The 14060-nt window shown below is 37.1% G+C and overlaps 1 protein-coding gene across 1 annotated transcript; it reads left to right on the top strand.

The window, feature by feature from the left end:
- The first annotated feature begins 4146 nt into the window (after positions 1–4146).
- USP8 (ubiquitin specific peptidase 8) lies at positions 4147–13522 on the top strand. Its single transcript, XM_010187189.1, has 10 exons — positions 4147–4309; positions 4995–5139; positions 5659–5744; positions 7910–8054; positions 8686–8743; positions 9488–9632; positions 9913–10075; positions 11283–11427; positions 11614–11831; positions 12878–13522. The coding sequence occupies exons 1-10, from the start codon at positions 4206–4208 to the stop codon at positions 13520–13522; spliced, it is 1854 nt and encodes a 617-aa protein (XP_010185491.1). The 5' UTR covers positions 4147–4205.
- Positions 13523–14060: the final 538 nt, after the last annotated feature.

Here is a 14060-nt window from a genome sequence, read left to right on the forward strand (position 1 = left end):
TTAGCATGTCAGACTCTGTTAGTGTGTGCTGCTTGCACTGTAACTGCTTCTGTGCGTTGTTCTTGCTGTGGTCGTTCCACTTGGAGCTTACTCATATCCTTAGTAAAACAGGCATGATAATTAGATGTTGAAAAACCTGTTACCAACAGGTATGTTTCCCCTCTTAGTGTAGAACTATTCATTCGAAGTATTTTAAATGCCCGTAAACATCCAAGTGTGACTTCTCTTACATTTTTGGGATATTGGCCTGATTTTCAGCACTCTTAAGTAGGAAAAGGTAGCCTGAGAGAGTACTTCAGCTGAAGGCAGAACAGATCCACTGTTTTGAGTTTGATCTTAATTTTTAATAAAGGAGTTGACAAATTTGAAAGAACCTCTTCCTTACAGGGTTGACCAATAGCAGATCCAGTTCTCTTAGGTATGTATGAAAGATCCACATATATAATCCATGCCTCAGTGTTGCCATTTTATTGATACAGTGATTATAAGTGTGGAAGAAAATGGGCATAATCTAGTCAATACAGCCTGGAGCAGCAAGAGTTTGTCCTGATAAAATGGATATGATTCTGATAAGGAAGTGTGTTTCATTGCAGCTTCTCTAGTGGAAACGAAACCAGACCTTGTACAGAACTTTTAGTAGCTGATCGATCTCCATGCATCTCATCACTGTATGTTAGCTGCTCCTGAACAACTTTATTTGTGCAACATATTTTGCTGGAGAAACCATTGAGACCAGGTCAGTTAGGAGTCAGATATCTGCAAAAATTTAGATTCAAAATCAGCTGGTTATGTTTATATCTGAAGGAGCTGATTTGGATTCTGAGATCAGTGTCTTCCCAAAGCCTGCTCAGAGAAGGAAAAATAAAGTGCCTCATTCATTTGAGTATAAGGAAAAATCAAGTCACAAGCACATCTTAAAATTTAGTAGAAGCTTAAGGAGTTTTAAGGGTTCTTGTGAGCCAAGACTCTGAGCGGTCAACTGACAACTAGCGGTTAGCCTGTATGTTCTAGTTAGGGATTTCGTGCTGCATAAAACTGCAAATGCTAGTTTTAGTTTCACAGTTAAAGTTCTGTATAGAAAAATGAATTAAAACCTAGTGTAAGTTGACATCTTACGTTAACTTACGACATATGCTGTGTGTAATTCTATTAAATAGGCTGTTGAGATTTTTTTTCCTTTAGGAAATGTTATTCCTAATCCATCCTTACTCATTTTACTGTAGAACAATTTATGAATTATGGTGCTCTGGGTGGCCAAAGAGTAATACCTCATTCATCAGACACTGTGATTAGTGGCTCATGTTTTGAAGAAAGGTTTATAAATTTCTTCAGATCGGGAAATAAAAGTAAGTTCAGTATTGAACTTGTCTAGCAATTTAAAGACCTGCAGTTATAACTTACTAACCACAGCAGAAAAACATGGAAAGCCAGGTGTTATTCTGGGCCAAAACTCAGATTTGGCTTTTATCTACTAGTTCTACATTCATATAGACAGGTTCCAGAAGAACGGCCCATATCAAGGTGTGTCAGCAACTCTTGAGAATTTACTGGCATCTTTTGCTTTCCATGTTCATCTTCTACATAATCTTGGTTGGTTTTCTGTCCCTCATACGCACACAGCCACAGTAATGTTATATTCATCTATCTTTTGGACTACATATTTAGGTACAATATTCTGTCAGAACACAACCAAATGCTGCCACTTAAGATTAAGAAAATGCAGTTACGTAACAGAGCAAACATTGAAGATATATTTGGAAAGGACTTAGCTTCAAAGAAAAAGTCTATTTACAGTTCCAAGGGGGGGGAAGCCAGGTAAAGACATGCTCTGGTGGTAGGATTAGACAAGCAATGCTCAAATCTTAGTAAGAATGAAACCTTTCTTGTAATTCTGTGAGGTTGTAAGAAGTTCTGCTGTTTGAGGTAAAGAAGCTTTTAGATTGGGAAGGTCCTTTACTTTGGGACAGAGCGTGTGGCTGTGTTTTGTTTCTACTGAATGCAGTTCTTCAAATGAATTTTCTGCCTTGTTTTCAGCACTTAACTATCTTCCTGAAAAGTGAAGTTGAACATTTAAGATGAGTGGAGTATGGGATATATTATTGATTTTATGTATTAAAATTAGTATTTGAGGACTTCAGTATATACTTCCTAGAATTATCTGAAAATCAGTGTCCTAAGGAAGGATTTTTGCTGAGTTTATCAACTTCAAAAAGCTGCTAAATAATTGGAAAATTAGCCCGTACAGAATCTGTGTTTAAGCAGTGAGTTATCTATCTGGGTGTTGTCTAGTCTGACCTTGGCATGCCAGAACTTGAACCGAAGAATCATCATTAGACGTGTATCTTGCCTTGGTTTTGCATTTATTTCCAACATGAACTTATCAAAGGCTTGGGTTAACTTAGTATCTTTATTTGATAACCAGTTCCTAGACCAAGAACAGTCAGCCTAGCAATACTATACACAGTGATAACTTCAAAGAATAGAGCTGTGTGCCATGGGAAGGGATCACGTTCCTATCTCAGCTTCTTATTTTTGTCTGCACACGCTGACTTCTCTCCTTGCACAAGCTGTGTAGCCTCTTTGCCTCTTCAGCAAGCTGAAATGACTCCAAGAGCTTGGACAAGTACTGGACTAGCAGGGGAAAGAGGGAGGTAAATCAGGACCACCTCATCTGGTGGCAGTCAACTACAAGTAGGTTAATTTGGGTGAACCTTCATTCTGAGGTCACTGGCTGATAGTTTTTTGGTCACACTTGTCATGCCGGCCATCACCTTGAGGGTGGACAGGAAATGCCCTATATTCATCTTGTCAAAGACCACGTGGGCTTTCACTGCTAGGAAATGATTTATTTGTTGGGATCATTTTAGCATCTGTCTTCTAATTAGTTACCCTCAATTTCTTCAGTATTGCTAGGACCTTAATATCTCACCGCTTCAGAGGGAGCTCAGTTCTTCCCTTGCCACCCCTAAGGGCTAAAATAGCTTACCATGTACTCGATGCAAAGATTTTTGGTTGGACTGTCTATATGAAACTTAATGGACTGCTCTATGCAGTGTGTTGGATGCAATGATGTAATCGTCCCTTCTGGCTAAACTCTGCTTAGCTATTTCATGGCTTTGTGGAGAACACTAGCAAAGGAAAGCAGAAGGACAATGAAACCTAGGAGTTGAAGACCTGCAGTATGTCCAAGAAGTATCAACTGTAACAGTAGCAACCTTCCCGTTCTCAGCTTCTCTCTTGCCAAGACATTAGAAGTCACTTTTCCATGGGTGTAGTGTGTATTTGCAGAGGTTTGTGCTAAGGTAGTGATAAATAATTAACCAGTACTAATTTCAGATAAGTCAGCTATGTTTTCATAATCAGCTGTAACAGCAGAAAGTGTAACAAATTTGCTGGTTATGATGGTTTTGAACATTCTTAAGTCAGCATTTTTTTTGTTGTTATTTTCTTACTTTTCTGTTAGCATCGTACTGCTAGCACTCAAAACTACCTGGAGTGGTTTCAAATAATTCTGACACTTTGGGAGCATTAATTTATACTGCTGACTGACCAGCCACTCTGTTTATCTCAGTGCTATATAGAGCTGGTAAAAGAGGACCCTTGTGGATGATTAACATTTAAATAGTGGCAGTTTGAGCAGCTACATTTTTCTTCTAACTTCTGGCAAAAATAGTTTTCTGTGACTTTAGAAAAACTTTTTTCCTTTTATGTTACAAATAATTTCCTTGCATTACAAATAATTGCCCAAAATAAGTGACAGATTGTTTCTTTTTGCCTTAAATATATGTATCTTTCTATGTAAGTAATTATGTTTTAATAGTAATAATATAGATTAATATCAACTACATAGATGTATTTATAAATACTGATGCTTTAGTGTTATAACAACATTCTTCCAGATTATGGCAGGCCAGATCAGGTACTGGAGCTCATTTCATTACCTACAATTAAATTACATCCAGAATTTTTCATCATAGCTAAATCTTTAAGTACATAAGTTTCAGATAGTTTTATACCAGTGCTAATTCACACCGAGATAGGTTCAGTAGTAATACAGATAACTGTAACTGTAACTGTATTAAAAGTCATTGGAATGTAATTGCACTCTCCCTACCTTTTTTTTTCTTCCCACCTTCAGGAAAATATTGATAGAGACTTCTGAGAGGCTGTACCATCCTAGAAGGGACATAAGTAACACCATTAACATGCCTGCTGTGGCATCTGTACCCAAGGAGCTCTATCTCTGTACTTCACTGAAAGATCTCAACAAGAAGACAGAAATAAAACCTGAAAAGACAAGTACCAAGAGGTACATCTGCTTTAGTGATTTTGGATTAATATGAGAAGTATTAGTGCTAATCTTCTGAGCAGGTTCCAGAACAACCATGTTCCAACGATATTTCCTCATTTTTTTCTGTCAGATATAAAATCTTTGATAGTCTTATGTATAGATCTCTCAACTATCATATCAGATATGCTTGCTGCCTACAGAAGGTGACTTCACATACTGCTAAAACATGACTTGGACAGAGCATGAGGCCGTGAAAATTTGAATACTTTGAGAAAATGGTATAGAAATGCAAAATCTTAAATTATGAAAAGTGTCACAAATCTATGAATATGAAATATTTTGCCTCTAGCATTTTTAGGCAATCAACTATTTCATTTTGTCTTACTACAAATTAGTTTTTCCTTAAAAAAGATATTATTTTTAGAAGGGAGAAGTTTCCTGCTAAGTACTTTTTTCCGTATCTCCATATGCTATTTAATTATTAGGAATTTTAAATAAGTCTAGTAAACAGACTAGAAAAGAGAAACATCATTTGGAGGAGCTTGATTGCAACTCATATTTAATGAAAGCCTTACATCTTACATGGTAAAATCAAACAATATATGGGCAGAGTCTGTGAACACGTAAGATGACATCTTGTAATGAAAAGGTGTTTGGGGACAAGTCAACAACCACATGCTGCAGTCCTTTTCTTTTATTTCAGTTATGTGCAGAGTGCTCTTAAGATTTTCAAGGCAGCAGAGGAAAGCAGATTGGACCGAGATGAAGAAAAAGCTTACATCCTGTATATGAAATATGTGACCGTTTATAACTTTATTAAAAAGAGACCTGATTTTAAGCAGCAACAGGTATGAAAGCTTTCTGACTGACCTCTTCTGTGTTGGTAGAAGTATTGGAAGTACACAGAAGTACAGTAGTGGACATTCAAAGGATTACACTGGGGTTAAGTAAACTGTCTCGTCATTTTTTTCCCTATTTTGACAAGGCTATTGTTAATTGCTTTTACAGTTTGCTCTTAATACACAAGGTGTACAAATTGCCAGACCTGTAAATATTTTTTCAGGAAAAGGTATTGCTGTCATCTTTCCCATTGAAACTTTTTTGGTGCAGTTGCCTTGCCAGTTTATTTATTAGTGCTATAAAACAATTTTACGTGCAAACTCATGTTTCAGAGGAAAATATTTTGATTCAAAACAGTTCATTTTGTTTGCATTAATATCATTATTTGATATTTATCAAATTTTATATTTATAAAATATCATATTTATTAATATTATTTCTTTGTACATTACCAGCTCTTGATATGCATAGAAGTAGGCATTATTAAGCTGTACTATTAATATCTGGGGTGATGCTTATAATTTTAGGATTATTTTCATTCAATTCTTGGACCTACAAATTTAAAAAAAGCTATTGAAGAAGCTGAAAGACTCTCAGACAGCCTTAAACTCAGGTACGTGAATTCAGTTAATTGATAAGATACTCATTGTACATGAAGCCTGTACATGTGCAATTGCAGGTTTTTATGCAATGTAGTACTAAGGGATTGCACTTGATTAGACCTTTGATACCTGAAACTCTTGAGAGCTTAAATTGTTTATCCACAGAAGTCTGTTATTAGAGATAATTTTAGTCATTGCATACTCCCAATAACTTGCCACTTATACATTGTCTCTTGATTCTTTGTGACTATGGTTTGTTGTCTTTTTGTTTAATGACTAATAAAAGAAACCACAAGATATAAACTAAATATACACTAGAGATGATTAAGAGCCATTTCCTCCTTACCCTTTTCATCATAAGATCATCTGAAAACAAATATACAAATGAATGTTCCTAATATTTACATATGTTAGAAAGTCCTCCTAGTGTGCATTTAGTTTACACTGACAAAACACATTTTTTATTCTTTAGCTGGGTGCTATGCCTTTTCTCTACCTCTGCCACGTGCAGACACAGAAATACACAGTTTTACCAGTCTGTAACTGAGCCGATGCTAATGGGCTTTCGGGTAGCTCATTTACAACTGTCAAGTTGCACGTCTTTGTGCCATAAGCCACAGAATCGGGGTGTTAAGAAGTTGCAAGGCAGAATCTATCTGTAGTTGATATTCAGCATGTCTTGCATCCAGCCTCATCTGCTTCTCATATCCTTAGCAATTATCTTTCTCACCCTTTTAATTCTTCCCCCTTCAGCTAGATACATTTTCCTTCCTGCACATCCCCCCTCAGGTATTATTGTGAAAGCAAACTCCAAAGTGCTTAATCTAGAAAGTTAGTTTAGGTTAACAATGAAATAAGAGTGTAGTTACACACACATGAAAAGAGACTTTCTAAAGATGTTTCATCATACTGTGCATGAAATCTTTAGATTTTCTTTGTTTTTAATTAGTCTTACAATTCAACAGAGCTACAAATTCACTGTAAGAGTATACACTGATAGAGTTATAGAAAACCAAAATTATTTTGAGACTTGCTGTTTAGTAACTTGTGGATTTTGATGAAAGGGAACAGCATTTTGAAAGTTGTCAGATTTACTAACTTTCAGCTACCCTGGGCAAAATGTATGTGTATTTTTAAAGTTAATACAAATGAAACATGACTCTTGTGTAACAACAGAAGTGGTTTCAGAGCAGTGGTTTGTGTATTTTCTTCTCCAGGCAGTAGAATAGTTTAAATGTTAGCAAATAGTTGAAATGTTAATTGTTAACCAAAAGTGGAGCTGTTGCAACACAATCTGTGTAGGAGCGGGAATATCTACATGAATGGCCTACAGTGTGCTTCGAAGGCATGTCAGTGGGTAAATGGGAAATTGATGGGTAAATATTCCATGTTGGCCGAATTAAATTAAATGCTTTAGTGCTGTTAACTCCAGATGAGAACAGAATGCTCTGTTTTAACTTACCATGCCTTTGCCAAATTCAGAAGCCTCTTTAAAAAATAAAATTACAGACTTGCAGCCTCCTTTCTATTAGTGGTACAGACTTTGAGGCAGAATTTAATGCAATGATCCAGTTTATTAAAACAGTACTCTTGATATGAAATACAGCTGTATTATCATTACTATTTCAATCTTGATTAGGCAACATCTGGTTAAAATGAGCAATTAGTAATGCAGTTCAGCGTTCATGTTTCACTGCTTAGTTCAGTCATCAACACTGCGATGTTAGCTCTGTTGTAAAAACAAATACAATACCCGGGATGATTGTTATATTGAAGTTTACCTGTAAGTCACCAATGCTTACTCTTTCCTCTACAAAATGAAAAAACTATTACATTTAGTGACACCATAGCTAAGCACGACCCCAGGTTTAGAGAAAAAAAATTAATTAACCTTAAGAGCAGTAGGTATGAAATAGGACCCAAAACAGGATTTAAGAATAAGAAAACCAGCCTATGAGTGGGAGAAACAATATCCTGCAGTCATGGTAGAAAATGGGGTTTTTTGCAAATACAAAAATTGACAGTACTTGAACTTTCTTTTCAAACTTTAAATACTTCCTTCCCCCAGCCCCTAAGACTTGATGATTCTGATATTAGTCATCTAAGACTGGCCAGTAGTGTAATAGTAAGGGGGGAAAAACAGCTTGCTTGTTTGTTTGTTTAAATTTTTCAATAGATATGAGGAAGCTGAAGTTCGAAAAAAACTTGAAGAGAGGGACCGACAAGAGCTGCAGAAAAAGCAAGAACCAAAAGATGATGGAAAGAGTTCAGCCAAAAACAACTCAGAAAGCACAGTGGATTCCAAAGGAAAAAGCCAAAGGGTAACTGAAAATGTTTATAAACTCTAATTCAGTCTAAATGTGTAGATTTAATCTAGCATTTGATGTCTATTAGTATCTATTTCCAGTTCAGCATTGTGTTTTTAAAAATTAGCTTACATTCCTCATAACCCTTCTTTGACATTTCTTTGGAAGGTACTGAGTCATACCAACCTCCAAGTCTTGCAGAAGATGGACTAGAGACTACAGTTTTTGTAAAGTTAAATTCTATTTTATAGTAAAATTAGCTAGTGTAAGAAACCTAAGGTAATGGTGGTAAGCCAATGTTACGGGTAATGTGTCTCCTCTTTAGGAAAGAGCTGACTTTTCAGTAATAGTGTGGAAAGAAGCTGATTTCTCCACAAATGCTTCATGAATTTCATCTAGCAGATGATGCTGTCCTAGGTTGTATTACCTTTGTAACCAGTTTCTTTCTAGGTAGAGCCAAAACCTTGGTATCTTTTTAGTGCGTTTGTCAACACATCTTTAGAAGAAGCTTCCTTATTCTCAGTTTCTTCCTATGTCTTACAGTCTGGCCAGTTTCCCTCAAGCTCTGTGAGAGTCAGTGTCTGTTGTCCACTTCATTTCCAAGTATTAGATATTAAACTCATTTTATTTTTTTTTTACAACACAGATTAATGGTGAGAGGAAGCATTCACTGGAAAGAAAGGATCAGCCTGACAGTCTGAGCGGTAAGAGTTGCGATGTTCACACAGATATGAAAAGCTCTCCATATACCTATGCACGTATCAATTAAGCAGTCACAGTTTTTTTAGGGAGTTATTTCACAGAGTATTTTGATGAAATTCTAGTATCCTGCATTTCAGCAACAGCAACTTAGTAATTAATTAAGCTCTGTATTGCAGCTGTCATCACTCCTCTTGAACTTAGGAAGCTGTACTTAGTTTTTAAACAGTTTAATAAGCAAAGCTGAACTAGCCTAGCCCTTAAGTGGTCAAAGTAGAAAGAAAAATGTTTCCTCAACTGGAAAGAAGAAAATTGACGCAAGACTGAAATGTGTCAGCTTTCTCAGTTAAATAAGAATTTTTTCCTTTCCCCTCTCAGCCTTCTGATTTTTTGTTCCTGTAATAAATGTGAAAATGTTCTCTAGAGTCCTTAACTGAAGGGGAACATCTGCAGCATGCAGTTCACAAATACTCGCCTACATAGCTTGACTTAGATTAGACCACAAGAAGTTAAAACTAGTTTATCACTAAAGGGCTCAGTATTGTCTAATTCAGCAGATCAGGTGCTAATCACTAGAGTGGTGTGAGCAAAAGGACTAATATGTTTATGGTGTCTCACCTTGATGACTTTGTGGGACTCTTCTATGATATTTCATTTATTTGCAGTCTTGATTGGACTAGTCTGATGTGAACATAGTGATGTCCATTTATAATGCAGCTTTTTGCATCTAATAGCTTCTGTATTTCAAGGAGCAGTCACAGCTGAGAAACTGTTTGCAATGATGTCGGACAAAAATATTGAATTGATTATAATGGATGCTCGAAGACTGAAGGATTATCAGGAATCCTGTATTCCAAGATCTGTCAGTGTTCCAGAAGAAGCTATCAGTCCTGGGTATGAAATAACGTTGAATGATATTGAAATATTTATTTTATAAAGTTCTAAATTGACTGAAAAAAGATTATATGTTTTTAAAGCTTGTACGTTTGGTTCTTGGAGTCCCTGATAGATACCAGTGGATAAGATGCATCTGGATGGCTCTGTTCTTGCATGTACCGACTTCAAACCGGAGCATATCTGTTCTATCCAAGCACATCAGCATATATGGATTATGTAGCTTTGGATGAAGCATTACTTGTACATTTGTCTCTAAATGCATGTTAATACATTTCAGAGTTACTGCAAATTGGATTGAAGCTAGACTCCCAGAGGATTCCAGAGATCCATGGAAGAGGAGAGGGCACTTTGATTATGTTGTACTGCTCGACTGGTTTAGTTCTGCCGAAGACTTAAAGCTAGGAACAACTCTTCAGAGCCTGAAAGATGCACTTTTTAAGGTTGGCAAGTTTCATGCTTTAAATTAATTCATGTCAATAAACAAGAAGGTCTTAAAACACCTGTAATTACAAAGTATATGGAAGACAATAACACCTTAGACAAACATCTTGGTTCAGTTTTCAGAGACTGCTTTTTTTGATAGCAGAAGTTTCACATTCCTGTGCTTGTGTTCTAGTAGACGACAATGCAATTTATTAAATAGGTAAACAGCAGAATGATTCAACTCCCATCCTCAACAACTAGCTCATAAACTTAGAGTTCCTGGTTGACAGAGTTATTTGGAAAAGTATTTAATATTGTTTTCCAGAAACACTGTCACTCTTTTTCTTATATTAGCAACTGTAGTTCCTTTCATGGGCACTGGCTGGCTACCTGCATAGGCAGGCCAAGAAGGCTGCAGTCCAGCCAGGCACTTCCTAGAAAGGAGCAGGTTTGGTGAAGGAGATGCCAGAATATTTTGAGCATGGTTAACTTTTGTGCGTTATGGGAAATAACTTTTAGAGAAACATAGATTTAAATGTGAGCTACATCAGTGTGAGGAACTTAGAGACTCAGTATCAAGCAGGTGCTCAACATTTCCAAGTCAGAACTCTGGCTACAGCTCTGTTGTTCCTACTGTTTATATAGGTGGCTCTCATGAAGGACTGCATATCTTTCTGTTACCTAAGCATACAAGACTGGGTTTCAGAGATAGTTCAGGCAGTTCTCCCTGTTTGGTGCTTTACAGAATATTCTCTGAACCACTGAGCCTTGTTCATATTCTAATGCTGAGGACCTCAGGAGGAAGCCAGTCTGGAGTCTGACTTTTCAGGGGTTTTTTAGAAAGTTAAGGTTATGCTTTCTAAATCCAGTGCCCCGAATCACTCAGAAAACTTACCAGATAAGAAACTGAAGCATTTACTATAATAAAATTTTTTCTGCGTGTAGGATCATTACCTGAAGTAGTAGTAAGTGGTTCTTTCCATACTGGAAATACTCAGACCCTGTTGTATGTAGGGCCAGGACCCTAGCTGTGCTGGGCGTTCTTCAACAATGGAGAGGATCCCTGTTACCCAAAGGGTTTTTGCAGCCTGTTTAATTTTTACTTAAAAGTCTCAAAAGTAATCTCTCTTAAAGTAATAACTGGACACAGAAATTTCAGTAACACTTTTATGATGTAAAAGTTAGTTTTTAAATAATTTAATTTCAAACTTTTTTGTCCTATAGTGGGAAAGCAAAACAGTACTGAAGAATGAACCTTTAATTCTCGAAGGAGGTTATGAAAATTGGCTCCTTTGTTTTCCCCAGTACACAACAAATGCTAAAGTAACTCCACCTCAGCATAGTAGGAGTGAGGCAGTGACTGTTTCTTGTAAGTATAAAGATTGACCCTCCAGCCCCCCCAGGTGGTTATAATTCTTGGATTTATCTTTAATTCAGATATGTTTGGGATAGCCTTGTTCTGACTAAATCTAAACTTTGGGGTGGAACGTGGGGGTTATTTTTGTTTCTGTATTAAAAGCGCTCTCATGCTTCTCTCCTCTCCTCCCTCCTAAAGTGGATTTTACTTACCCATCTCTGGAAGAGCCAGCTCCTGTTCCACCTGTTGCCATTAAGCCATCTCCAACAGAAGTGATTGAAAATGAAGAACCAGGAGATAATTTGGAAGAGAGACTAAAATCACTTAACAGACCAAATGTACAGGATGCTGCTGTTCCACAATCTGACAGTTCTCTTGTAGTTAATCCAGTATCGATTACAAGAAGTATCCCTGAGGTAAGCTGTTTTTTTTCAGCATTAGCATATGGTCAGTCTACTGGAGACACACCACATGCAGAAGCCTAAATCCACAAGGAAACATACTCAGTATTTGTTTAAGCTTTGCACATCAAGACACTGGTACAGAGACTGCTGGTGGCCTGTGAAGCCATGGAAACTAATCTAAAGAACTTTATGAAAGTGAATATACTTAACGTAATTGCAGAGCTTTTCATGGATAGCTTCATATAAGCACCAGAGAAACTGAAGGTCAGCAATTGATCATTAATCCAGAAAGTCTATAAGCAAGTTTTTCAACAGAAAACATCCATATGATGAAATACAGGCAGGGCAGTTAGGCCATGGTTGCCTTGGCTATTCCAAAGGTCTGCCTTCCAGCAACTATGTCTTCTTTCAAATAATAAAGTACAGGGATTGATTTCTTCCTTTTATGGGGATAAACTTTTTAGAAAACTCCTTTCCACACCTTTGTGGAGTCCTTGCACTAAAATAATATTTTACTTACGAGACAAAGCTGAAGTCAGACTTCTTACCTTTCACCCTTCTAGATACTGCCTTGATTACAGACTTTAGCCAAGAAAAAAAAGACCTTATTTCCATTCTTCCCTGAACTTGACTAGCTTTTATTTCTTCAGAACTTCCACTTCAGCATCAAAACCAACTTCTTCTCCTAGGTCTGAGCATAAGCCATTTCCTCAATCACATGATTGAGAGCCAAGCGAAGATCAGGCTGCCTGATTGCCATAACATGTTCACCTTTGAAAGCCTGAAAATAAAGAATTGTAGTAATCGGTGCTTAATGCTGTCCTTATGGTTCTGTAGGACTTGTTGATTCTTATCTCACATCTGTAAGCTAAGTGAGTACCTGATTTTACTAACAAGCAATTTGAATTACTAGATTTAAAGAAATTGAAAGTTCACTACCTCTCTGGCAGGAGTCAATTTTATGTCATTTTTATTCTCATAAATTTCACTTGGAAAAAGGTTAGTTAACAGAGCCGTAATAGCTGTAGTGAATTGTTGTTCTACACTGTGTCTTACAGGTTGATCGTACTAAAAAGCCTTCACTAAAAATCCCTGATGAGAACAGACCAAAATCTGAAAGTAGAGTTAGTGACAGCCAACCTGTTGAGAATGGACGAATAGTTCCAGATCGGTCCACAAAGCCCCTACATGACGCAAAGAGCATTCTGACAGAAGAAGAAAAAAGTCACGTGCACGCAGAAACTGCTGCTTTGTTAGAGAAAAACAGACGGGAAAAAGAACTTCGGGAGAGGCAACAAGAAGAACAGAAAGCGTTACTCAAGCGAGAAAAAGAAGCACAGGAACAAAAAGCAAAAGAAGAACAGAAAGAAAAGCTACAGCAAACCAAAGAGGACAGAGAGCAGAAGGAGAAGGATGAGCAAATGAAAAGAGAACAGGAGGAAAAGGAACAAGAGCGAGCACGCAGAGAAGCAGCAATAGAAGCAAAAAAGCAAAATAAAAATGAACTAGAAAGCATTGGTGCAAAAAGGATTGAGATTGACAAAGTATCTATGGAAGAAAGAGAAAAGGGAATCCGAACACCAGAAACACAGAGGCGTACACTGGGTGATGCATCTCAGCCCTTTGTGACTGCTTCAGGCAAGGTTAGTGAAAAAGAGAAAATCATCACCAAATGTGGAGTAACTACTCAGGATGATTTGTGAGTGCATACTCTCGTATTAATCTAGAAACTTTGAATACATCATTGAATATTTATTTAGGTTATTTTTACATAATATAGAGGAGAAAGTTAAAACACAAATAGTTGGGGTTTTTTTTGCAAGACAGTCTCAATTCTTGCTTGTAGATGAGCAGCATAACATCCCAATAGGATGATGAAACTTTCCACTGACATTGAGGTAGCAGGGATTGTTCATAGGCTGCAGTCCTCTGTTTCAAATTGTATGGTGGCATTTTATCTCCTGTTCCAGCCCAGTACTGTATATTGCACTCTTGCAACATGTGCTAGGGACAGAACTCAATTATCATAACAAACTCTTTAGTGCCCTCAGCTGCATCAATGCTGACATAACAGGATTTTGTTGACTGGCATAGGAAGCAGAGCAATGCCCTGTTTTGGCTGAGAGCAGTCCAGTTCCAGCTTTTTGAAGGGAAGGTCACAGTTCCTTCTTTCCTCAGATCCTTGGAAAAAAATTGCAAAATTTCTGAGAGTGTGAAAGTCACCTGATCTTGAAACAGGAG

This window comes from Mesitornis unicolor, unplaced genomic scaffold (assembly GCF_000695765.1).
Source record: "Mesitornis unicolor isolate BGI_N332 unplaced genomic scaffold, ASM69576v1 scaffold55136, whole genome shotgun sequence".
Taxonomy (NCBI): Eukaryota; Metazoa; Chordata; class Aves; order Mesitornithiformes; family Mesitornithidae; genus Mesitornis; species Mesitornis unicolor.

Coding starts and splice junctions, on each gene's coding strand:
- USP8 (XM_010187189.1), top strand. CDS start 4,206: ATGCCTGCTGTGGCATCTGTACCCAAGGAGCTCTATCTCTGTACTTCA. Junction 8,055..8,685: donor CCAAAGGAAAAAGCCAAAGG/GTAACTGAAAAT, acceptor TTTACAACACAG/ATTAATGGTGAGAGGAAGCA. Junction 8,744..9,487: donor TCAGCCTGACAGTCTGAGCG/GTAAGAGTTGCG, acceptor CTGTATTTCAAG/GAGCAGTCACAGCTGAGAAA.